We start from the raw sequence: 21,946 nt of genomic DNA, 5'->3' as shown, positions 1-21,946 counted from the left end.
TTCACAAACCAGTAAGCGTACTCGAACTTAGTGAAAAACGGTAGGTTACAAATTTTTTTAAACATTTCTTCATTTGTCAAAAGCTATTAAGTACAATGTTTCAATGCCACTGAAAAACCATTGGAAATCTGTTGGTCAGTGTTCGATTATAAAATATGGGTACACTGCAGTTGTGTGAAGGAAGTGTCGCTCTAACGCCATAAAGCCCTCTTCACTCACTGATTTGAACATCTGTGTAAAGTAAAACATAACTCAAACTAAATGTTTATTGAGTGACTGAGTTAATATTTAACGTCGCAGCGGTAATATCTCAGCCATTATATCGTGATGAAAATAACTTACACAATACGAAATAAAAACAGTTGGAAGATCATAACCCGATGACGATGGACAATAAAAATATAGAGAATCACAGATATATTTTTATTGACTTTTGTTAATTGTGAAGGCATTGTGCTAAAATTCTACTCATTAGGAACATACGACGTACAGCGGCTACAGATTTTTGCATGGGGAAATTCTTGAACGGCGTGTTTACCAGTTGTCAACTGCTTGTGTATTAAAGCACTTTGAATACAGCCACACCTCCGTCATCTCCGAACAGGTATCCCTTGAACCGCCTGAGCTGCACCTGCTTCCACTTCCCCTCACACTCCAGGGCCTTTACGTTCCTTCGGTATACAGCCGCGACGGCATCGCCATCTTCTGGGAACAGCTTGTAGAACGACGTATTAATTATGTACCCTCCTGAAACAATCATCTAGAGATGAAAACGTATTGCCTACATTATTATCTGTGCGCTTTGTTTTCCTATTTCTATTTTGGAGATAGAAAAGTATTGTGCGCTTTGTCTTCCTATCTCTGTTTTGGAGATAAAAACGTATTGTGTGCTTTGTCCTCCTATCTCCGTTTTGGAGATAAAAACGTATTGTACGCTTTGTCTTTCTATCTGTTTTGGATAGAGGAACACATGGTGCGCTTTATCTTCCTATCTCTGTTTTAGAGAGAAAATAGTTTTGTGCCCTTTGTCTTCCTATCTCTATTTTGGAGATAGAAACACATTGTGCGCTTTTTCTGAGATATTCCAGTTCTTTTGCTGTTTTTTTTTTCTATTCTTCGCTGACAATTTTATTTTCAGATCTATCTGTATGTCTTCTTAAGTTGTTACTTGGTTTTGGTCACGATAAGGCTGAGACGTGACGTCAAATTTTCACTCACTCACTCACTCACTCTTTGATATCAGGAATTTTTACGTCTTGGTTACCAGCAGCGATCTACCAGGATCTATACAAGAACATTGCTACTATACCGTGATGAAAAAAACTGGTATGCATGACTTGTGTCTACCACTAAATTAAATCCTATCAGGCAGTTTATACTTTCCTGGTTTGACGATACGAATGAGTTCCTCGAAGGCATTTCTGGGCATCTGCTTCATGACCATTAAGCTTAACCCCGAAATTGTCACAGCATCGTATGTATCTGAAACACGTGTAATAACATCTGGAGAGCATATACTACTCCTACTTCCAATAGTAAACAAGCATGCAAAATTATTGCAATTTTCACCGGAAAGGTCAAAACATAAGTGAAGGAAAATATGTCCTGTTAATACCTTCATATGGGTTTTCATGCTTGATGATATAACATCGTAGAGTTTAACATAATTAAAGATGTTACCATTTTTATGGTTTTAGATGTGTCAGGCAAACCTTTTGCGTTTATTATAAATCAATGTAAAAATGTACGGAGTTGTCTACTTATGGAAATTTAAGTCAATATCATTAATATATATGTGACATTGAGCAAGAAGGTTATATATATGTAAATGTGACACGTGTTTGGGTGGAATTGTAAAACCGTAACATAGTCTTCTTGTCAAACATTGCACATTACTTACCAGTTCTAATGTCCAGGGTATTATCCCCAAGCATTACGTTAAAGCAACGGCCGTAAACACCTTTCCTCTTTGCCAGTTCAAGCATTTGTGCGGATGGCTCCAAGGCATCTATTTTGCGAAAGCCGTGCGAGTTTAGCTGGAAATATAAACCTATGCGTCCTATTTGCATTTCCATGATATATGTGAATCACGTTCATGTAATTCAGGTTCTACACTGAGTGAATGAGTTGAGTCTTACGCCGCACTCAGCAGTATTCCAGCTATATGGGGGCGGTCTGTAAATAATCGTGTCTGGACCAGACAATCGTCTGGTCAACAGCGTGAGCATTGATCTGTGTAGTTGGAACCGCTGACATGTGTCAACCAAATCAGAGAGCCTCACCACCCGATCCCGTTAGTCGCCTCTTACGACAAGCATAGTCGCCTTTTATGGCAAGCATGGGTTGCTGAAGGCCTATTCTACCCCGGACCTTCACGTGTGGGTTCTACACTGACATGCATGGATAACGTAATAATTTGTATCCTTCATTTTATAAAAAATACATCCAGAACAACGCCTATCTATCGCTTATCATTGTACGTCTGCCTCTTAACCAGAGAACTGGGCCTAGATTTTTGAAGCTCTCCTAGCACTAAGACAGTCGTATGTGCCATTCACTAACATTACCTTAGTGCTAAGAGAGCTTCGAAAGTTTAGGCCCTGGTTTATAAATGAGATATTTCAGATAGTCTTTAGCAAACTCTCCAGAAATGTTATTTACACAGCTTAACTTGTTTTCAGTTACGTTGATGAAGATGAAGAATGGGAACAATTTTATGGATATACAGCTTTTTTATTCTGGGTCCCGTTTCTCAAAGTGATCGTAAAGCTACGACAGTCGTAAGTCTATGTTACATTATGGGAGTTACGATCATCTGAGCGCTACGACAGTCGGATGTCTATGTTAAATTACAGGAGTTACGACCTTAGCGCTACGACAGTCGTAAGTCTATGTTAAATTATGGGAGTTACGATCATCTTAGCGCTACGGCAGTCGGATGTCTATGTTAAATTATAGGAGTTCCGATGTTAGCGCTACGACAGTCGTAAGTCTATGTTAAATTGTGGGAGTTACGATCATCTCAGCGCTATGATTGCTTTGAGGAAAGGGACCCTGTTTAGGCGATGTTTCGACATAGATTCTAATGTTGTTGTCAATCAAAGTTGCTTACGGAATAAAGAAGTAGCATATCCATAAAATTGTCCTCCATCTTCATCTTCTCAACTTCTAAAATGCCAAGCAAATACAGGTTGTTCTTGGCTATAGACGTATGGGTGACTTGTATGTATATGTACAACAGAGAATTCATCACAATGGACATGGCCAGTATTAACTTGACAATTCATCTGATGTATTCTTCCGACCTTTTCTGCGCATTGCCCAGTTCCAGCAGCAACGTCCAGAATATAAACATCCTCTCTGTTGCTGGGATACCATTCAGCAGCTGACCGGGCAGTTTGGACGGGACCTGTGTAGTTCACCCCTCCTAAAACCTTTACCAAAGGGACACAAAAGTCAAGCTGAGAAACATGGTTTGTATTGATCTCTGAGCGTCTAAACTGTAATGATCGCGTTCTGTCTGTCTCTCTCTCTCTCTCTCTCTCTCTCTCTCTCTCTCTCTCTCTCTCTCTCTCTCTCTCTCTCTCTCTCTCTCTCTCTCTCTCTCTCTCTCTCTCTCTCTCTCTCTCTCTCTGTGTGTGTGTGTGTGTGTGTGTGTGTTTGTGTGTTAAAGCTTTCGGTCGTCATGCCGAAGACCCGAGTTTGATTCCACACATCGGTACAATGTGAATCCCATTTCTGGTGTCCCTCGCCGTAATATTGCTAAAGGTGCGTGCGACTATATGTATAACTCAAGCTGGACATCCTCGATGCATATTCAAAGTCTTTGTAGTTCTGACATATATAAGTAAACAACCTCATTAGCAATGCATGTATGCAGATCTGTTGTTGTGAAACATATGTCATATTTGACCACTTTCTAAATAGCACTGTGTAATACTTGTAGCTGTAAAGTTACCCACCTTTTCGTACTGGTGGCTGTTTTGGGAAAATCTCTCAATGATGGCCTCTCTGCTAGTCAGATCGTCGCCAATCAAGCAATGATAAACACTCTCGATCTCCTTTCTCTCATTCAATGGAATATCAGCTGAGAACGTTTCACTCATTGTTCTTGTCGGTTCTAGGACAGCTCTGATGAAATAAAAGTTTGATATAAATGTTTATATACAGACTTTAACTTTGATGTAACGATACAAATATTGATATAAACATTTGGTATATTTGTTACAGTAGTTAACAGTCAAAGTACTGGCGTTCTTGTATTATAATTCCTGAAACAGAAAAGATACGTTACCCCCAACTCAACGACTGAGTATACATTTACCCAGCAATCAACTTCGAATCAGGTATATTTCAACACAGAATGGTCAGTAGAAACTGTGGGGTGTCATATTCAATTCGATTGAGAGGTGATGACGGATATGGTTGTTGCCCACGAAATACCATTGAAACATACAGAAAGAGAAGACAGAAGGACGCCACCCGTGGTCTGCCCGATCGTGGTCTGTCTTGGGTGCTGCCTGTCTGCCTGTAACTCTGGAACAGCCTGGTGATGGTACCACATGTTCATCTCAGGGCCTTTGCAATATGGCTGTTGTTTGTCGCCCTTCTGCATCATACCTATGACCGCTCCCTTGCGCTGTTAGCCTTGGCATAATGTCGGTCCTTTTCTGTCAGTTGTGATGTATGGCCACGATTCGCTGCCTATGTATATTAGTTCTCGACAAACATTTTTCAAGGTCACCACGACTCTTGTTAATGCAATATCTTATGAACTGTTGTACCCAATGTCCTTAGAATTGGTGACAGTCTACAATTGGGAATTACCCAGACACCAATCGTTTGGGTTTTTGTTTTGGTGACCTTGATCTTATTTTCAATGTGACCACGACACTTTGTCCACCTTTTAACGCAATATATCTGCGGCATAACGCACCCAATGTCCTCAGTTGTGTCGATAGCCTACATTGGGTGATTATCCAGACACCAGTCACTTAGTCACAGTAGTAGTGAATATGTTATAAATATTTCATTCTTCTTTAGCCGCGGGAACATTGCCATATTAGAGGCAAACATTTGCTATACACCACATGTACACAATGATCATATATCATACACGTATGGTCAGCTTTGACATCAAGGGAAAAAGTATTTATGTGAAGGATGACCTGTTTGTTTAGCACCAAACCCAGCAATATTCCAGCTATATCGCGGCAATTTTTGTAAATTCCAGTTACCCTTAATACAAGAATCGATCAACGAAATTCGGAAACGATGACATGTGTCACGCACTCGATCCCGTTCATCGTCTCTGACGACAAACATGGGTTGTTCAAGATCAATTTTAAACCAGATCTTGGCGGTTATGCACAACGTAATCCACTCGAGATGATAAGGTTTATCAGAGGTTGCTACCTACAGTATTCCCGGAGTCCCCATTAATACCATTCAGATTAATGAGACGACTTCTCATTGTTTAACAGCCGTAACGTACTCGTACGTTTCACGCATAGCTGGAATCCATTTCATCCCATATGGACAACAGTTCGACATTTAAATGTCATTGCCATCCACGTCAATAGGAGAATGTAAGTATTAGTATCACTAAAAGTTCTTTTGATTTTTTTAATATACTGCTTTTTGTCTATGAAGTGTATACCGATTGCAACTAAAATTGTGTCCAAAAACAGTAATAAGCATCATCAACGCATTTCAGATACTATAACATGTGTCAACCACCCGATCTGTGCAATTTAAGTGTAATTTTAAAATAGCCCACCTGTATGTACGTGAAAGTGCCAGTAGAACCAGTCTCCTCTCCCTGTATTCCTGCAACAGCCAACACACGGATAATGGAAAATTAATTCATCCAAAGTCATAACTCATATGTACATGTAACAGATTGTTTTACTGCATACATGATAGTTCGCTATGCGTGTTAAATTACTGATACAGAACGTCTCTGACGACGAACATTGGTTGCTCAAGATCTATTTTAAACCAGATCTTTGACGGGTATGCACAACGTATGCCACTCGAGACGTTAAGGCTTATTAGAGGTCGCTGCCTATAGTACTCCCAGACTTCCCATTATTACCATTCAGATTAATGAGAAAACAATCTTTTACCTTCAGCCCGGCGTTACCAAATGCCCCGTTTTAAAACTAAAAGAGTTCAAAATTCTTTTATTCCATCAAGTATCCGCCTTTTAAATGACTGTAGACTGTCAGTCTCTGTTGTCGTTTTAAGTATCCTAATCTTTATGTAGTTATTTATGTTTTAACAATCTCATATGTGTTCACTTTCAAATGTAAAAAGAATTCTCCTCGGGGTAATAAAGTATTTTCATTGTCATTATCATTATCATTGTCATTGTCATTATCATTATCATTGTCATTGTCATTGTCATTATCATTGTCATTATCATTATCATTGTCAATGTCATTATCATTGTCAATGTCATTATCATTGTCATTGTCATTGCCATTGTCATTGTCATTGTCATTGTCATTATCATTATCATTGTCATTGTCATTGTCATTGCCATTGTCATTGTCATTATCATTATCATTGTCAATGTCATTATCATTGTCATTATCATTGTCATTGTCATTGTCATTATCATTATCATTGTCATTATCATTATCATTATCATTGTCAATGTCAATGTCATTATCATTGTCATTGTCAATGTCATTATCATTGTCATTATCATTGTCATTGTCATTGTCATTGTCATTATCATTGTCATTGTCATTGTCATTATCATTGTCATTGTCATTATCATTATCATTATCATTGTCATTATCATTGTCATTATCATTATCATTGTCAATGTCAATGTCATTGTCATTATCATTATCATTGTCATTGTCATTGTCATTATCATTATCATTATCATTGTCATTGTCATTATCATTATCATTGTCATTATCATTGTCATTGTCATTGTCATTGCCATTATCATTATCATTGTCATTGTCATTGTCATTATCATTATCATTGTCATTATCATTGTCATTATTATTGTCATTATCATTGTCATTGTCATTATCATTATCATTGTCATTATCATTATCATTGTCATTGTCATTATCATTATCATTGTCATTGTCATTGTCATTATCATTGTCATTGCCATTATCATTGTCATTGTCATTGTCATTGTCATTGTCATTGCCATTATCATTGTCATTGTCATTGTCATTGTCAAGACTACTAATTGTTCAAAAGCCGTACGGCACTCGGGTAGTTTCACGGGTAGTAGGAATCAGTTTCATCCCATATAGATGTTCGACATTGACATCCACGTCACAAGGAGATGGTAATTATTATTATTACGAAGACTTCTTTTGATTCTGTGAACATGCTAGTTTTGTTCTATGAAGTAGACACCTAAAATTGTATCCTAAACACCAATAAGCGTTGATGCGGATTCGGGTACTATGACATGTGTCAACCACTCGATCTGTTTTCTTGTTTAACGCTGCACTCAGCGATATTCTAGCCATATGGCGTCGATCTGGACCAGACAATCCAGTGATCAACAGCATGAACATCGATCTACGCAATTGGGATACGTTGTCCCACTCTGTGATTTTACTGGAAGATTATTGACTGCTGCGTAAAACTCACTCACTCATTTATCTAACAGGTCACTCCGTTTGCTGTAGTAGGACGGTTCAACCTTGTTTCCAGACATGCCGTCACACTTAGGCATAGTGATGATTTCGCATGACGTCACTGCCACCCCGTGCTTGTTTGTAGACACACGCGCTAACTCTATAGCCAGAACAGGCTGGCGTAGTTCGTGCTATTCGGTGTAGTTTCTACGTGGTCTTACATACCTATATACATGATTATGCGCTACAGCATCTGTGGCAGTAATGTGTACGGCAATCCATATGTATATCCGCATCACAGTGATACGACTGAAATAAACTGAACTTTCATTTTCACTGAGGCTGCAAACTGCAGGATATGAGGTACATAAATATTGTTTACATTTATATAACATAAAAATTATATACAAAGTGTATGACAGATACAGTGTACATTGGGAGAAGTTATATATTAAGTTACTGAATTTCTTACATAAAGCCAAAATTATTTTACAGAAAATTGAAAGTTTTCTTAATATATTTTCTCTTTCTAATTATAATTTGGGACATATGTCTCTGTATCCCTGCAACAGCCTACACTCGGATGACGGGAAATTAATTCATCCAACGTCGTAAATCATACGTACATGAAACAGATTTTATTGCTGCATTCAAGGCTGTTCGCTATGCATTTTGAAACACTGAAACGCTGAAACGTAACTACGTTACATCTATCGCAGTGTATATTGGATTTTCTCAGTTACAAAAGGTGTTTTTTGAGCATTAGTTATCCCATGCGAACGATGAAAGATGGCTATGTTTGCGCTCTTTTTTCCAGTCTAATTAAATTGGATAGCTGCTGAAAACAATACATCAGATACAACAATTACGTCGCTTGGCCAGGTATGACGATGGACCGTTCACTTACCCGGCATTAAAGGCATGCTCTTCCACTGGCACAATGGGTCATCACAAAGATATCTTGTGCTTCTTCGTGTGTGTTGACGATGCCTCATCCATTGATTAGGCTCCATAAAAAATAAACGTTTCTCGGCACATTTTCTTAAAGGTGACTAGGGCGATAGGACTTTTTTTAAAAACAAATTGATTGACATGTAAAAAAAGTGACGAGGGAGGTAAACATTTATATTTTGTTCTCTTAAAAAAGAGCTTGGGAAGTTTAGCACGTGTTAAAGAGTTTAGATTTCGATCCACAGGACTGGATGTTGTTAGAACATGACGCGTACTTCTCTTCTTTAATTCCCCATGGGATTATCATATATTAGCTGATGTCCCTGAGCCTGACCCCAACCATTGTCTGCACCACCCGTCCTGGTTTTGCTTTTGAGACGGCCCCACCTAAATGTTTCTATTTATAGTGACAGTGAGACTCCATGGTAGCTACATCCTTAATACTGTAGTTTCAACATGAAATTTATTATTTCATGTTGCATTAATGAAGCTAAGTCTAATTTAAAAATTGCCCTTTGAAATACAATATCATCGCACACTCATTAGCATAAAGCCATGGTATGTTCAAAATAAGTCGCTCTGGACTTACAAAAACATCAGCCTTGGTCATTTCTGCAGATATTTCATACGTTTGCAAATCAACTATATAAATTTTAGCGATAATGGAGACCTGGCGTTTATTGGAAACGAGGTGCTTAAAATTTCAACGGAAATATACATAGGTTCTCCATTGGCATTATATCTGAATTACAAACATCTGACATATCCAGTACTTATTGGAGGTCTTGAACAACTTATTTCTTGATCAGTTGTTTTAAATCCGGCGCTTATTCGAAGTCAACGCTTATTAGAGGAAATATGGTAACTTGTCATAAAATAGCTTTAAAGGTCACATGCAACCAAAATATTAAACATAATTAAAACACAATTATCATTTATCCATGACATATAATAGACATTGTTGCTTGTAAAAAACAAATAAACAAAATTATAAACGTACAATCACGATTCAAAAGTGCAATATATTGTACTTGGGCTCACTTCCCTTGAAACGAAGCCCTCGGGAGACCGAATCCAGTCATAGCGGCCGGATGTGCAGTCAAGTGTAACGACGGCTTCCGATTGGTTGCTTCATTTGCTGATACGCTCATTATGTGTGCAGAAAGATTATCTGTTTCATGGACATTTTAAAAGTATGGCAAGTCACAAGAAAGTATTATTCTTTATGGATAACAACGTCTTTTATTGTACTTGATGCCTCGTTTAAGTATGGATTCATATGCCTTTGTCAAACAAAATCACATACACTAGAAGAAGTTGTTATCCATAAAGAATGTATATAGAGATGTTGGGTTTGTAAATACATGTTCTCTGAATTTGCGTTCGATCCAATCAAAAATCACCTCAGTAGAGATGGTGAACTACTGCGTGGCTGGAAACTGTCATTCGTCCAAGTACGTTTTACGGTTTACGTTGCGTGTGACCTTTAAGATGTTATTTTGTTACATAGCTTTTATTCTCAGGGGACTTAAAGAAGGTGAAGAAGGTACCTGCCTAAACGAATTTTAGCATTAATCCATCGAAACCAGGAACACAAAAATGGACTTCACACGTTGCATCCAAGTGGGGAAATAAACCAGGTACCACATGCAAAAAGCGATCGTAACACTCGTAGTATAGCACAGACTTAACATGGTAATAGCCCAAGGATTGCTATGTGTGACGAACGCTTTACCCATCAGACTGACCTGCTGATGCAATGTGGTTTTGGGCCAGACAACGTTCTATTTGGAGACATGTCACTTTACATAAAAGGTTTAAAACATTATCGTTACTACCACTATGGATATGTCTGTTTTCAAAGCCAATCCTACTCTCGCTATCTAGTAATGCTTGACACACATCTGGGTCTGTGACTCAACTCGTAAGGTAACCTTCTTCCCTACATATACTGTACAAGTAGAACTCGACCTGACCATGATCTGGAGTGGATGTCTGATAGGAACATGACGTGTAGGGCATGTCTACCTATATTATGACATCTGGTCAAGGCGTCATTTGTGGGCAGTGCTTAAAGGCTGATACACATGAATTTCACCTATATCAATTCGTGTCAGTTTCATGTGGGAACAGAGACTTATGTAAGTCGGATTTGATTTGCCATGTCTCATGGACGTGGAGTAGCCCAGTGGTTATACTGTTCACTCGTCAAGTCGAAAACAGGGGATCGATTCCGCACATGGGTAGAATTTGCGGTGCATATTTCTGGTGATATTGCTGGAATATTGCTAAAAGCGCTGTAGAACACAACTCACGCACTCATGGACTCCACACCTGAGAGGGACAGTTTATTTCTTAGAAAAATTTGGAAATATCTGAAATAACGAATTTTAAAAGATGTATAAATCGTTTGAATGCCTATACAAAACCTTACCTTAAGTCGTGTGACACACTTTGAAATCACCGGAGATCGATTATATTCAATTGTACTGCAGAACTTGGAAACTACAGACTCCAGTTTGAATACAGATCAACACAAAGAGAATGGTGACTAGGACAAGCCATCGCTTTTTCACTACAGTCTTGTTGAGCGAGTTTTTGGCACCCGCTGTCTTCATGAATCCAATACGTCTGTTTGATTGGGCTTGATATTTAACGCACTCACAACATTCTAGTTGGGGTTACGCCTTCTCTTTGGCCTGTTCTTCCTGTATGTGCTGGTCTTCAGGAAGTATCAGTGCGAAATACAGATACGCTGAGTTTAACTTTCGCCAATAAGAGCTTGTTCTCTGGTGTTCAACATCTTGTAGGTCCACAGCAATGCATGAAGCTGAGTCTGATGTCTGTGTTTTATAGCCTGGCGTCAAACGGGACAAAGCAGGGCCAAACGATACCACGACTGCTTCACGCATGCACGAAGTGGTTGTATGCCCGTGCTGGAGCTATGTCCAACTATGTCCTATTAGACGTAAAATATGGGCCAACAATACATGTTCTAGTAAAGAAGACTTACGATAGCGTGCCAATGAGTGACAGTGGGCAACATTTTTCGGTCACGCATTGCGAGCCAAGTTCGTACCATATGCGTAAACCGGACGCGGACAGTGCGCAAACTAGGCTTCACGCTTTCTTGTGCGCGGCAGTGCGGAGACATAATTCGTGCAAGTGTGTTTTCAACGGTGTCAGGTCATCCACAATACTGAAGCCTAACGCCAACTTTCCAATTCGCGGATGTCATACAGTTTCTCAATTTATGTTCATTGCATTCTCTGCCATTTTGTCATTATAATGTATTTGTCTATGAAACTTTTTCCAGGCGTACTGATGATAAAGGAATCTTGCATGTCTCGGGATCGTGTCTGTGCATCAGAATCGTGACTTTAAGACACTGTTCCAGTAAGAAGCGGAATAGCAATATCCATTCAATTTTTTTATTACATATGGCGGTTACGAAGCCAAACAGTCAACGCGTTCGCTCGTCACGCCGAAAGCACAAATAATGATTATACGACCTCTTTACAGTGAAAAATTAGGACCTTCAGTTTCAAACCAACAAACACGACATCTCTAAGCGCATGTTGTTTTCCATGGTGCTGATGTTACCAGACCTAGTTAATGTTCAAGTGTTGGGGGGAAAAAACACCGTATTGATGAAAACGACTTTTTTGGTCTTGGAGATATTTATTCAACAGTTTGTAAATGACATTCACAAAAAAAGAACAAGATCGTTGACAGGCCAACCTTTTTAACAAAGACATTTTGTGCGTGAAACTCAAATATATACATAAATATCACATACATTGCTAAGGCCCTGATTGGCTGTGTTTCTGACAGAGCTACATTGTATTTGTGGAAACGCCACCGCAAGTAACAAAGAAATCTCAGCATTGCATTGGGTTTGCATATTTATGGCGTACTGATTTTACGCACGGTTCTGTTTTTCCCAAATACAATGTTATGTTTAATCTCGTGTCATTCAGTCATGTCAGATTTCTCTTCATCAAATATAATGGAAAGCATTATTTGGTATACCGAAACCTGGATGAGAAAGGCTACAATCGCATTTAACATGTAACACATACATGTATATAGAGAATACAAAATTATGTTCCGTTTAATACCATATTTATGAAACTAGTGAATGGTCTGGTATCTAAAAAGCTCGTCAGATACGGATACCATTCACGAGTTTCATAAATATGGTATTACACGGGACATAGGTTAGCATTTTATTTATTACTCACCCAACATTAGCAAAATAGTATCGAGCAAAGTACTTCTTTCTTAAGAATTCGACGAGAGTAGATACACTCAGCTATCCATGAGTCCAGCAAGATCTAATACTTTTGTGACAGGTGTTAGCATTGTGACGTCATAACTGTAAAACACTTTGACGTCATACGCACGGCATCACGCGATGTTATTATACAGTGTGTAATAACTTTGTAAAATTATTAAACAGTGATATCTTCTACGGGTGAGTAATAAAGTTTTCTTTTAAACTACTTCAGGCTATGTACATACGGAGAAATAAGGGGATTTTGTTCCCAGGAATACATCGAACATGACATCCTGCATCGTCACAAAGCAAAACAATACAAACTTTTAGGATGATACAGCATTGGAAGAAAGACATCAAGCATATAACTCATACCGTTTCCTTTTAAAGTACTTCAGACTATGTACATGGAGGTTCAAAGAGAAATAATCTAGAGAAAAGGGGGCATTTGCTCCCAGGAATATATCGAACATGGCATCCTGCATACGGTACCGTATTCCTTCTGTTGTAATCACCATAAAGCAAAACAATACAAATTAATAGGAGAATACAGTTATTGCATTGACAAAGTCTCAATTTGCTGATACCTATAGAAGCGTATACGTGCCATTGTCTGAATCATCAACGATAAAGATACTTACATCTGAGTAGGTGATACCTTAGTCTGTGTAGAAGATACTTTCATCTGCTTAGATGATACATCACTTCTACTTTCAACCCCGCTATCTCCTTATTTGCGTACATCAGAAACGGTAACACTTCATTTGACTCTATCATAGCTTTGACAAATGAATGTTTGAAGATGAACAGTTCAGCATCTAACCAAACCCACGAAACACTTTGAGCACTGAACACTTGGTGCTTACATTTATATGCAGGCTGTTAGAACAGCGCAATGAATGAGGTTTGTTATAAAAATGTCAAATGTAAAATTCGGTTATAAATTAAGTTATACTATACTGTAAGTATCCGGCTTGGGTCTTAACTTCACAACACAAGATAATGTATGACAATAGGCATGTTCATCGTAAATGTAATTATACATAGATATCATCTACGCAGATGATGATTTGAGTCTATGGCACTACTACAAACAAAATTGATCAGATCAACATGAAACCAAATCCATGAAACATTCTGAGCATAGAACAAAATCCATGAAACATTCTGAGCATAGAACAAAATCCATGAAACATTTTGAGCATAGAACATTTGATGTGAGAAACAATGTTTTGTTGTCTTTGTAGGCGTTCAACATATTTGATGAACTGAAACAGCTCCATCACGGCCTTGAAGATATTGATGAAATCGCCTCAGCTCCACTTGCTTCCACTTTCCTTGAGACTCCAATGCTCGCAAGCGTCTTCGGAAATCCTCAGTTTCTGGTTGACCGTCGGTAAACGATGTGTAGAAGCTTGTATTGACAACGTATCCACCTAATGGAAACAACACATTATGAACTGACTCTATCGATACAATATACGATATGACGAATACATAAAATGTAAAGAATATTACAAAATTGATATCTAATCGTATTTCCATATCAATTTTACACAAGCATATTCATTTAGCTGAGATGAAATTGATGCAAATTTAAGTTACGATTACGTAAGCAGGTATGAACGTTTACAGTAGTCAGGGGCGTGATGACATGTCGGCGTTACATTGAATCAATGTTTGATGAAAGGTGGTATATGACCCCCTTCTTATATGTTTACCAATGTGATGATACCCGCGAACACGGCGTAGGGACGCAACGCTGCTTAGCGAATTGCCGCACCTTAGATGACTGGCCATGTATGCCACCCATCAACTGTTTCAGTTAAAGCATTCGAGTTATACTCAAGGCATTCTGTATATTATGTTCCTAATCGTGATAATTTATTCCTAAGATAATAATTTGGGCTAGGTAATTATTTTCTTGAAATTTACATTTATCTGTCGTTACTTCGATTACTTTTTTGTAGTTATGATTATTTTTCGTCATTTTCTAAATGAACTTGAACTTCAAGAAGACACCTGTCGTTGCGATCAAATAATGGGCGTAACATAAATGAAAATCGAAATTTCTAGACATGAAATAAATACCGACAAAATAATCGAAGCGACAAAATTAAATTCGAAACTTCAAATTTCTTAAATTAACTTGATTTAAACATGAAATACACGAAATTTCAAAACAAATTAAACAAATATTTAAAGAAATATGTAAATATGCAACCAATGTAGTACAGTTATTCTTTCTCTATTATCCAGAAAATATAAGTACCCAAAATATACCTTAATGCATATGCTTTAGAAGTTTGACAAATTATAGCTGGACATCTAGGCCAAATGGTAACGGATATAGTACGTGAGTGAGTTAGTTTAGTTTTACGCCGCACTCAGCAATATTCCAGCTATATTGCGGCGGCCTGTAAATAATCGAGTCTGGACCAGACAATCCAGTGATCAGCAGCATGAGCATCGATCTGCACAAATAGGAACCGATGACATGTGTCAACCAAATCAGCGAGTCTAAACACAGTCGCCTTTTATAGCGAGCATGGGTTGCTGAAGGCCTATTCTACCCGGGGCCTTCACGGGTACGAACAGATATAGTAAGAAATGAATACACCCCATAGGTATTGTGACACTGGTTCGAAATCAGTTTAAAGATGAAAATTCGAAGTAATTTTGAATACTCATGATATGTGAATGTCATGTGTTTTGTGTTTAAGGATTGAAACGATTATTTTAATTATCACTTATTTTCATTTTCAACAGTGTTAGGCTCAGGAACTGTTGCCAAAATGAAAAAAATAGACTTTGCCGAAGCCATATACAAACCTCGTTTAACAATCCTGATGAGAGTCTCAAAGGCCTTGATGGGAAGTTGCCTCATAATCTCCTTGCTAAGTCCACATATGATAACAGCATCATATGCATCTACAGTACACATACACAAATGAAAGAGCAAGTCATGATCATAAGTCGTTATAGTTGATCCTTTTTATAGCTTTTGGAGAGAATCATATTCGGTCGCAATGGAAAGTGCAGGATATTGAATACGTTGGCATATAAATAATGCATCGCATTTAAAACAATTATATAATTATCAAATGTTTATCTTATTTACTACATGATATGCTTTAAGTACCCCTTGAACATCAATTATTTAAACTCAACGAATACGAGGTATCGCTTCATTCGTTGCAGTTAAAATGGAACACAATGGTTTTTCTGTTTCTTATTTAACGTTGCACTCAGCAATATTCCAGCTATAATCAGCTTTGGACTACACAACCCAGTTGTCATCGATTAGCATGAAAATCGATCTACACAATTTCACAATTTTTATACGATGGCATGTGTCAACCATGGCAACGAGTCTGTTCACACGACCATTATTTGCCTCTTACGACAAACATGGGTTGCTGAAGATCAATTCTAACCTGGGATCTTCACGGATATGCAAACGAAACAATGTTCTAAATTACCGTCTTTGATATCAAGTTCGTTGTCCCCCAACACGTCAATGATGTAACGTCCATACAGTCCCTTCTTCTTGGCTTCTGATAACATTCCCTCTGATGCATCAAGTGCATCTAATTCCGTGAAATTATATTTGTTGAGCTGGAAAAAATGAATGTATATCTTACGTTCCAAAACATATAAATTTACATATTGTCATTTGAATGATCATTCATTAATTCACACTATTATTAATCCATTAAACAAAATGATAATAAAATCATCAGATTAGTTAATTATCCGATGGCAGCATAAAATGGGGTTGTAATCTTTAAAAATATCTTATTTTAAACCTCCAAGGGGTGGTTGGCTGATATAGTGGTATAGTGATGCACAAGACCCAAGTTGGATTCCCTGTATGGGCACAATGTTTCGGGACAGGGTTTTGCCTCACAATTTAATATCCTAAAAAAGCAACTGAAGAGATAACCATACTAGCTCGATTTATATGTGATGCATAAGAAATGGAAATATAGTTAGGAAAAAACAGACATAACAGTTCTACGAATTTCAGTCCAGGATATACATATTAATCGGGATAATCAATTCACGGTAAATGATGTTTCCTTATTTCGTTATTAAATATACTCTGCGTTGGTAAATGCTTTGCATTTTGAGAAACTGTGACCTTTATTCCTTTCTAGGCGTCTAAAGTACTCTTTGCGAGGTAAAACTTTTGCACTTTGAGGAACTGTTTCCTGTTTTCGCCATTTGGGGTGTAGGAAAATCAATGCAGGTAAATGTTTTGCCTTTGAGAAATTGTTTCCTATTTTAGTCAATAGGGATGATCTATGCAAGGTAAATGTTTTGTATTTTGAGAAATTGTGTCCGTTTTTCGTCATACCTCTTTGAGAAGCATTTTAGATGTTGTAAAGGTGGAGGAAAACCAAGTTCAATGGATAGCCAACTTCTTTATTGCAATAGGTACTAACACCGTCATTAAGCAGGGAATTGCAAAAAAAAAAGAAAAAAGAAAAAAAATTGACTGTCCATAGAATATGGTTCTCCTTCGCCATCATACATGCTTCAAATATGTATTTTATTAATAATATGTACATAGGCATGTGACCTTTATATGTAAAAGAAAGAGCTGATGGTGATGAAATTCAGGATGAATTACCTCAGAAGCACATAGTCCCGTGCCAGCCGCCACATCTAACATGCAGACATTATTTCTGTTGGTTGGAAACAGCTTTGCCACTGTAGCTGCTGTCTCCTTGGGGCCGTTGTAGTTAACAACGCCCATGGCCTGTAAAGTAGTTTGTAACGTAACGAGTAAATTCATCGCAATGCAACGCAGCATATATACTGAACAGCAAAAGAAACGGAACTGTCTTCTTGTCAAGTTTTGTAATCGAAGACATAAACTAGAACGCGAAGCAGACATTAATGGGTGACACAAAATGAAAATATATTGCAAGATACCAAATGCATTTCATATTCTTAAGCTATTGCTTTAATTCCGTAACTGACTTTATGATGATTTCACTGACTAAAAGTGATGAATCATTATTACCGTGGTACAGTATGTATGATAAGATGGTTAACGACAAAGTATATATCAATTCCGAACTGAGTATAGACGGAACAAGACAGATAGAAGTTGGAAGCATCTCATCCTTTTTGTTATGGTCACATCAACAGATGAGATCATTAACAAAAAATCCGAAAGAGAGAAATGTGAATAAAACTTCGTTTCTCTTCCTTTTATGAAGCTCATTGTATCAATGTCGCCCCTGTATCACATATATATAATGTGGAAAGTAACAGTGGAATAATCTCAAATATGCCATACCTTTTCATAATCCTTACTGATCTGCGAATATCGGTCGAAGACGACTTCGCTATTCACTTTCTTATCCGTGATGTGATTCATGATGTCCTGGGCTTTCGCCTTGTCGTCTTCATTGTAGTGTGAGGAATATAGTGACGTCATTGTGTACTGAAAACATGGAACAATTGTCTTAGCATTAGAAATAACGGCATTTGTTGGAAGGTGGTTCTACATAAGCCTCTAGGGTGTGATTCACAGGGCGTGTCAGATATGATGAGATGAGATATGTCGTTCCTGACAAGCCCAAACCGATAAAGTGTTTTTTATAAATGTTATTATCAAGTCTGTTTAACATTTTATTGCAAAAAATACTTTCCGCTATTGTTTTGTTGCTTTAGAGCCGCTGTTATGTACTGATAATACGTTAAATGCCTTTATCGACCTCGCCTATACTAACTGCCCTGAAAGTATCATGTTATACATGTTTCACCTTCCACGTTATGCTCTGAAACTATGTGAGTCACTGAGTCACTGCGTTGGCAAAAGGAATAAAATACATGAGAACTCTGCTGTTACCACGCTCTCATGTCATTTCAGTCAATATATAACTCAACTGTTGGCTATATTTCCATTTTTGACAGCCGAGTTAATTCGGACAGGATTTGCAGGGCCCGAGCGCACATTTTTCACATACCTTATAGAGTGTATATCTATTTATAATCGTCTGTAAATAATCGGGACTGGATCAGACATTCCTTTGATCAGCAGCATGTGTGAGTGCGTAAGTTTAGTTTTACGCCGCACTCGGCAATATTCAAGCTATGTGGGGACACTCCAGTGATCAACAGAATGAGTTTATTACAGACCGTTCTCAGCAATGTCCCTCCTATATGGTAAAAAATAGGACCAGGCAATCAAGTGATCAACAGCATGAGCATCGATCTGCGCAATTGGGAATCGATTACATGTGCCAACCAAATCAGCGAGTCTTAACACCAGATCCCATTAGTCGCTTTTTACAACAAGCACATTAAACTGCATTTCGTCACAAGTGTATTTTAAGAGCGATCTGCAAAATGCCCTCCTAACCCCTTGGTTATCGGACTGATCCCAGACCCTGCGAGAACCCACCATGGGACAAACTACTCCGGGTCTCCACGCACATACATATCAAATAGAAGAGTGAACTATGGCTATGGGATTGTCCTGTTAAGTCTACGATTGTATCTAATCACTGTCTTCTCATAGAAACGGGCAGATGTCATAAAATTATATGACAAGAACGTTTTGCCCGTTTTGTATTACACCATTGTTGAAGATGAACTTCGCTCTTAATTTGACCCAGTTTTCCTTGATCTGCGATCCAGTCTCAATGTTATAAAGTTTCCAAAACTTTTTGTTTTATAAAGTTTCCGAAACTTCTTGTAAGTTTGTTCCGCTAGTCATAAAATCTGCAATAATTTAGCAAAATATATACTTAAACTTAATTCCTTTTTCAAAGGGATATTTGTAAGATAATATTTTAGCTTTGTTCTCAATATTGCATTATCATCATGCTTTGTACCTGTTTGACGGGCCGGTAGCCCCTTTACCTGTAAAAAGCATCTCTTCATTAACTCTGTGGCGGGTGTCGGTATCCCAGTTATTTGGAATGAGCATTCCAGTCACGGAATGTATGTTTAATGTCATAGGTTAGTCGTGATGAACTCATCATAGATAACATCACGGAATCTACATCACATGTTTTTATACTGTATTATTACATTGCACAATAATATTTTCAGCTATTGCGAAATAACATATATATATATACACCATATATATATATATATATATATATATAGATGGCCACCTGACATTTACCAAAACAAACACAACCCTTCCAGTTAGTGAGTGAGTTTAGTGTTTTATATTCCGTCTATATGGCAGCGGTGTGTAAATAATCGAGACTGGATCTGATAATCCAGAGACCAACAACATGAGCATTGACCTACGCGATTCGGATACGACCATGTGTGTCAACCAAGTCAGCAAGCCTGGCCACCCGATCCCGTTTGTTGCCTTTTACGACAAGAATGAGTGACTGAATTCTACCACAGATCTTCTCAGATTCTTCAAAACAATAGCTGGGCAACATAATAGTTCCAGTACAAACTATCACCATTTCTTGTAAGATCAAACAAATTGCAAAAGCATGAATATATCAGAAAAAAACGTTGGCAATACTTGAAGGAGCAATGTAGACACCTCTCATCAAATTTAAGAATGCATCATACAATCGGTAAACTACACAATGCATTTCATTGTCATACTATTACATTCTTTCTGACCATACACACGTGTTCGTTACAAGGAGTGAGTGAGTGAGTATGGTTTTACACCGCCTTCAGCAATGTTCCAGCAGTATCACGGCGGGGGACACCAGAAATGCCCCGCACCCAGCACCCCCAACTTGTACCCATGTAGGGAATCGAACCCCGATCTGCAGTGTGACTAGCGTACTCTTTAACCATTAGGCTACTTATCGCCCCACGTCTACCCGACCTCAGCTACATGAGGGTATTAACTTTCAAAAAGAATACTAGAATATGTACGTCGTCATTAAAGTATTCAAATGATCAGACAAATGCTTCTTTTAAAAGTCGTACTAGGGACTTCCTTGCGTTGTCCTCTCAAATGTGTAACAACGCGTTAGCTTTACGTTATTTCAAGAGGAAAACCTCAAGAAACGTATGAATATTCATACGTTTAGTCCATATGGTTCTAAATTTCACAACCAGTTATTCTTTTTAAAAATATATATCGTCATCTGATTTCAACGCTACGTCTGAAGCAGTTTAAACTGGTTTAACTGGATCGTCCTCATGGTGTAATTTCAACCTCGAAATCCATGATACTATGTTTAACTCATTCTGCTTTCCACCAGATTAATTCTGCATTCAACCGGATTCCTTGAGTTATAGAGAGTAGTTTCTATTTGCACTGAACAGAACGAACACCGTCAGCGAAAACCGGGCTCGCCCCACAATCAGAACCTCCACTTACAACATATGGAAATTCCGGGTAAGTGTACTGTCTCCCGGCGTCTTACATTTGCTTCAAGTAGTTTCTATATGGATGGTTGATAATGAAGTCAGTATCTGGATTGCATGGTAGAGACACGATGTTAAAGAAATCACTAGCGTGTTCATCACCGATATTGCTGAAGAACAAATACACCCATTAACACGTACAGTATGGCTGATCATGAGGTATAATTAGGAGTGTCGGTTGCTCTTTGTTACAGATACGTCATGTGGTGAATCAGCAGTTCACTTCAAATTGAGACCAGCCAAAGCATATGGAAATATAAGTCATACTGGGAACCTATGCAAGAAATCAGAACTAATCCTCACAAATATTAGTATTTAGCCATGAAATCATTAATTACAATACAGGTTTATCAAGTTCGACAATGTTAGTACCTTGTTTCTTGGAGTATCACAAACGCAATCAGGCAGTTGGTTGTGCAAGTCGGAGGACTGAGTAAATACGCTGCTCACTAGTTGTACGAGTGAAGACCTCGAGTGATACTGGCTTCTACAACTGTTCAACACCAGACATTGTTTATGTAACACGGGGATGGGATAACGACCACCTGGTTGGAGATAATAATTAGGTTGTGACACGGTTTGTTTCTGGGAAGCAGAAGAGTTTAAATCGAGGTCAGCTTTTGGGGGAGTATCTCCAGGGATCAATGCTGAAATTGTGCCAGAGACATTCTAGAAGTTGTAAGCAGTAGGAATGACAAGCCTTTATGGATGG

The 21,946-nt window shown here is 38.1% G+C and overlaps 2 protein-coding genes across 3 annotated transcripts; both read right to left on the bottom strand.

Annotated features, from left to right (window-relative positions):
• Positions 1–559: 559 nt before the first annotated feature.
• LOC137258887 (methyltransferase-like protein 27) lies at positions 560–5,821 on the bottom strand. Its single transcript, XM_067796583.1, has 6 exons — positions 5,780–5,821; positions 3,963–4,131; positions 3,306–3,434; positions 1,901–2,036; positions 1,387–1,482; positions 560–750 (listed from the first exon to the last, which is right to left on the bottom strand). The coding sequence occupies exons 2-6, from the start codon at positions 4,104–4,106 to the stop codon at positions 560–562; spliced, it is 696 nt and encodes a 231-aa protein (XP_067652684.1). The 5' UTR covers positions 4,107–4,131; positions 5,780–5,821.
• Positions 5,822–12,234: 6,413 nt separating this feature from the next.
• Positions 12,235–21,719, bottom strand: LOC137258668 (methyltransferase-like protein 27). 2 transcript variants are annotated; one of them, XR_010954636.1, is made up of 7 exons: positions 21,607–21,719; positions 18,164–18,310; positions 17,489–17,617; positions 16,335–16,470; positions 15,685–15,783; positions 14,574–14,668; positions 12,235–14,288 (listed from the first exon to the last, which is right to left on the bottom strand). XR_010954636.1 is itself a non-coding variant. In XM_067796362.1 (6 exons), the coding sequence occupies exons 2-6, from the start codon at positions 18,302–18,304 to the stop codon at positions 14,104–14,106; spliced, it is 690 nt and encodes a 229-aa protein (XP_067652463.1). In that variant the 5' UTR covers positions 18,305–18,310; positions 21,607–21,719; the 3' UTR covers positions 12,235–14,103. The 2 variants fall into 2 exon arrangements, 1 of the variants encoding a protein (XP_067652463.1); XM_067796362.1 differs by lacking the exon at positions 14,574–14,668.
• Between the last annotated feature and the right edge of the window lie 227 nt (positions 21,720–21,946).

Source organism: Haliotis asinina, chromosome 12 (genome assembly GCF_037392515.1).
Source record: "Haliotis asinina isolate JCU_RB_2024 chromosome 12, JCU_Hal_asi_v2, whole genome shotgun sequence".
In the NCBI taxonomy this organism is placed as follows: domain Eukaryota; kingdom Metazoa; phylum Mollusca; class Gastropoda; order Lepetellida; family Haliotidae; genus Haliotis; species Haliotis asinina.
The sequence above is the reverse complement of the archived record's forward strand: the minus strand, read 5'-3'. Positions and strand labels throughout refer to the sequence as shown.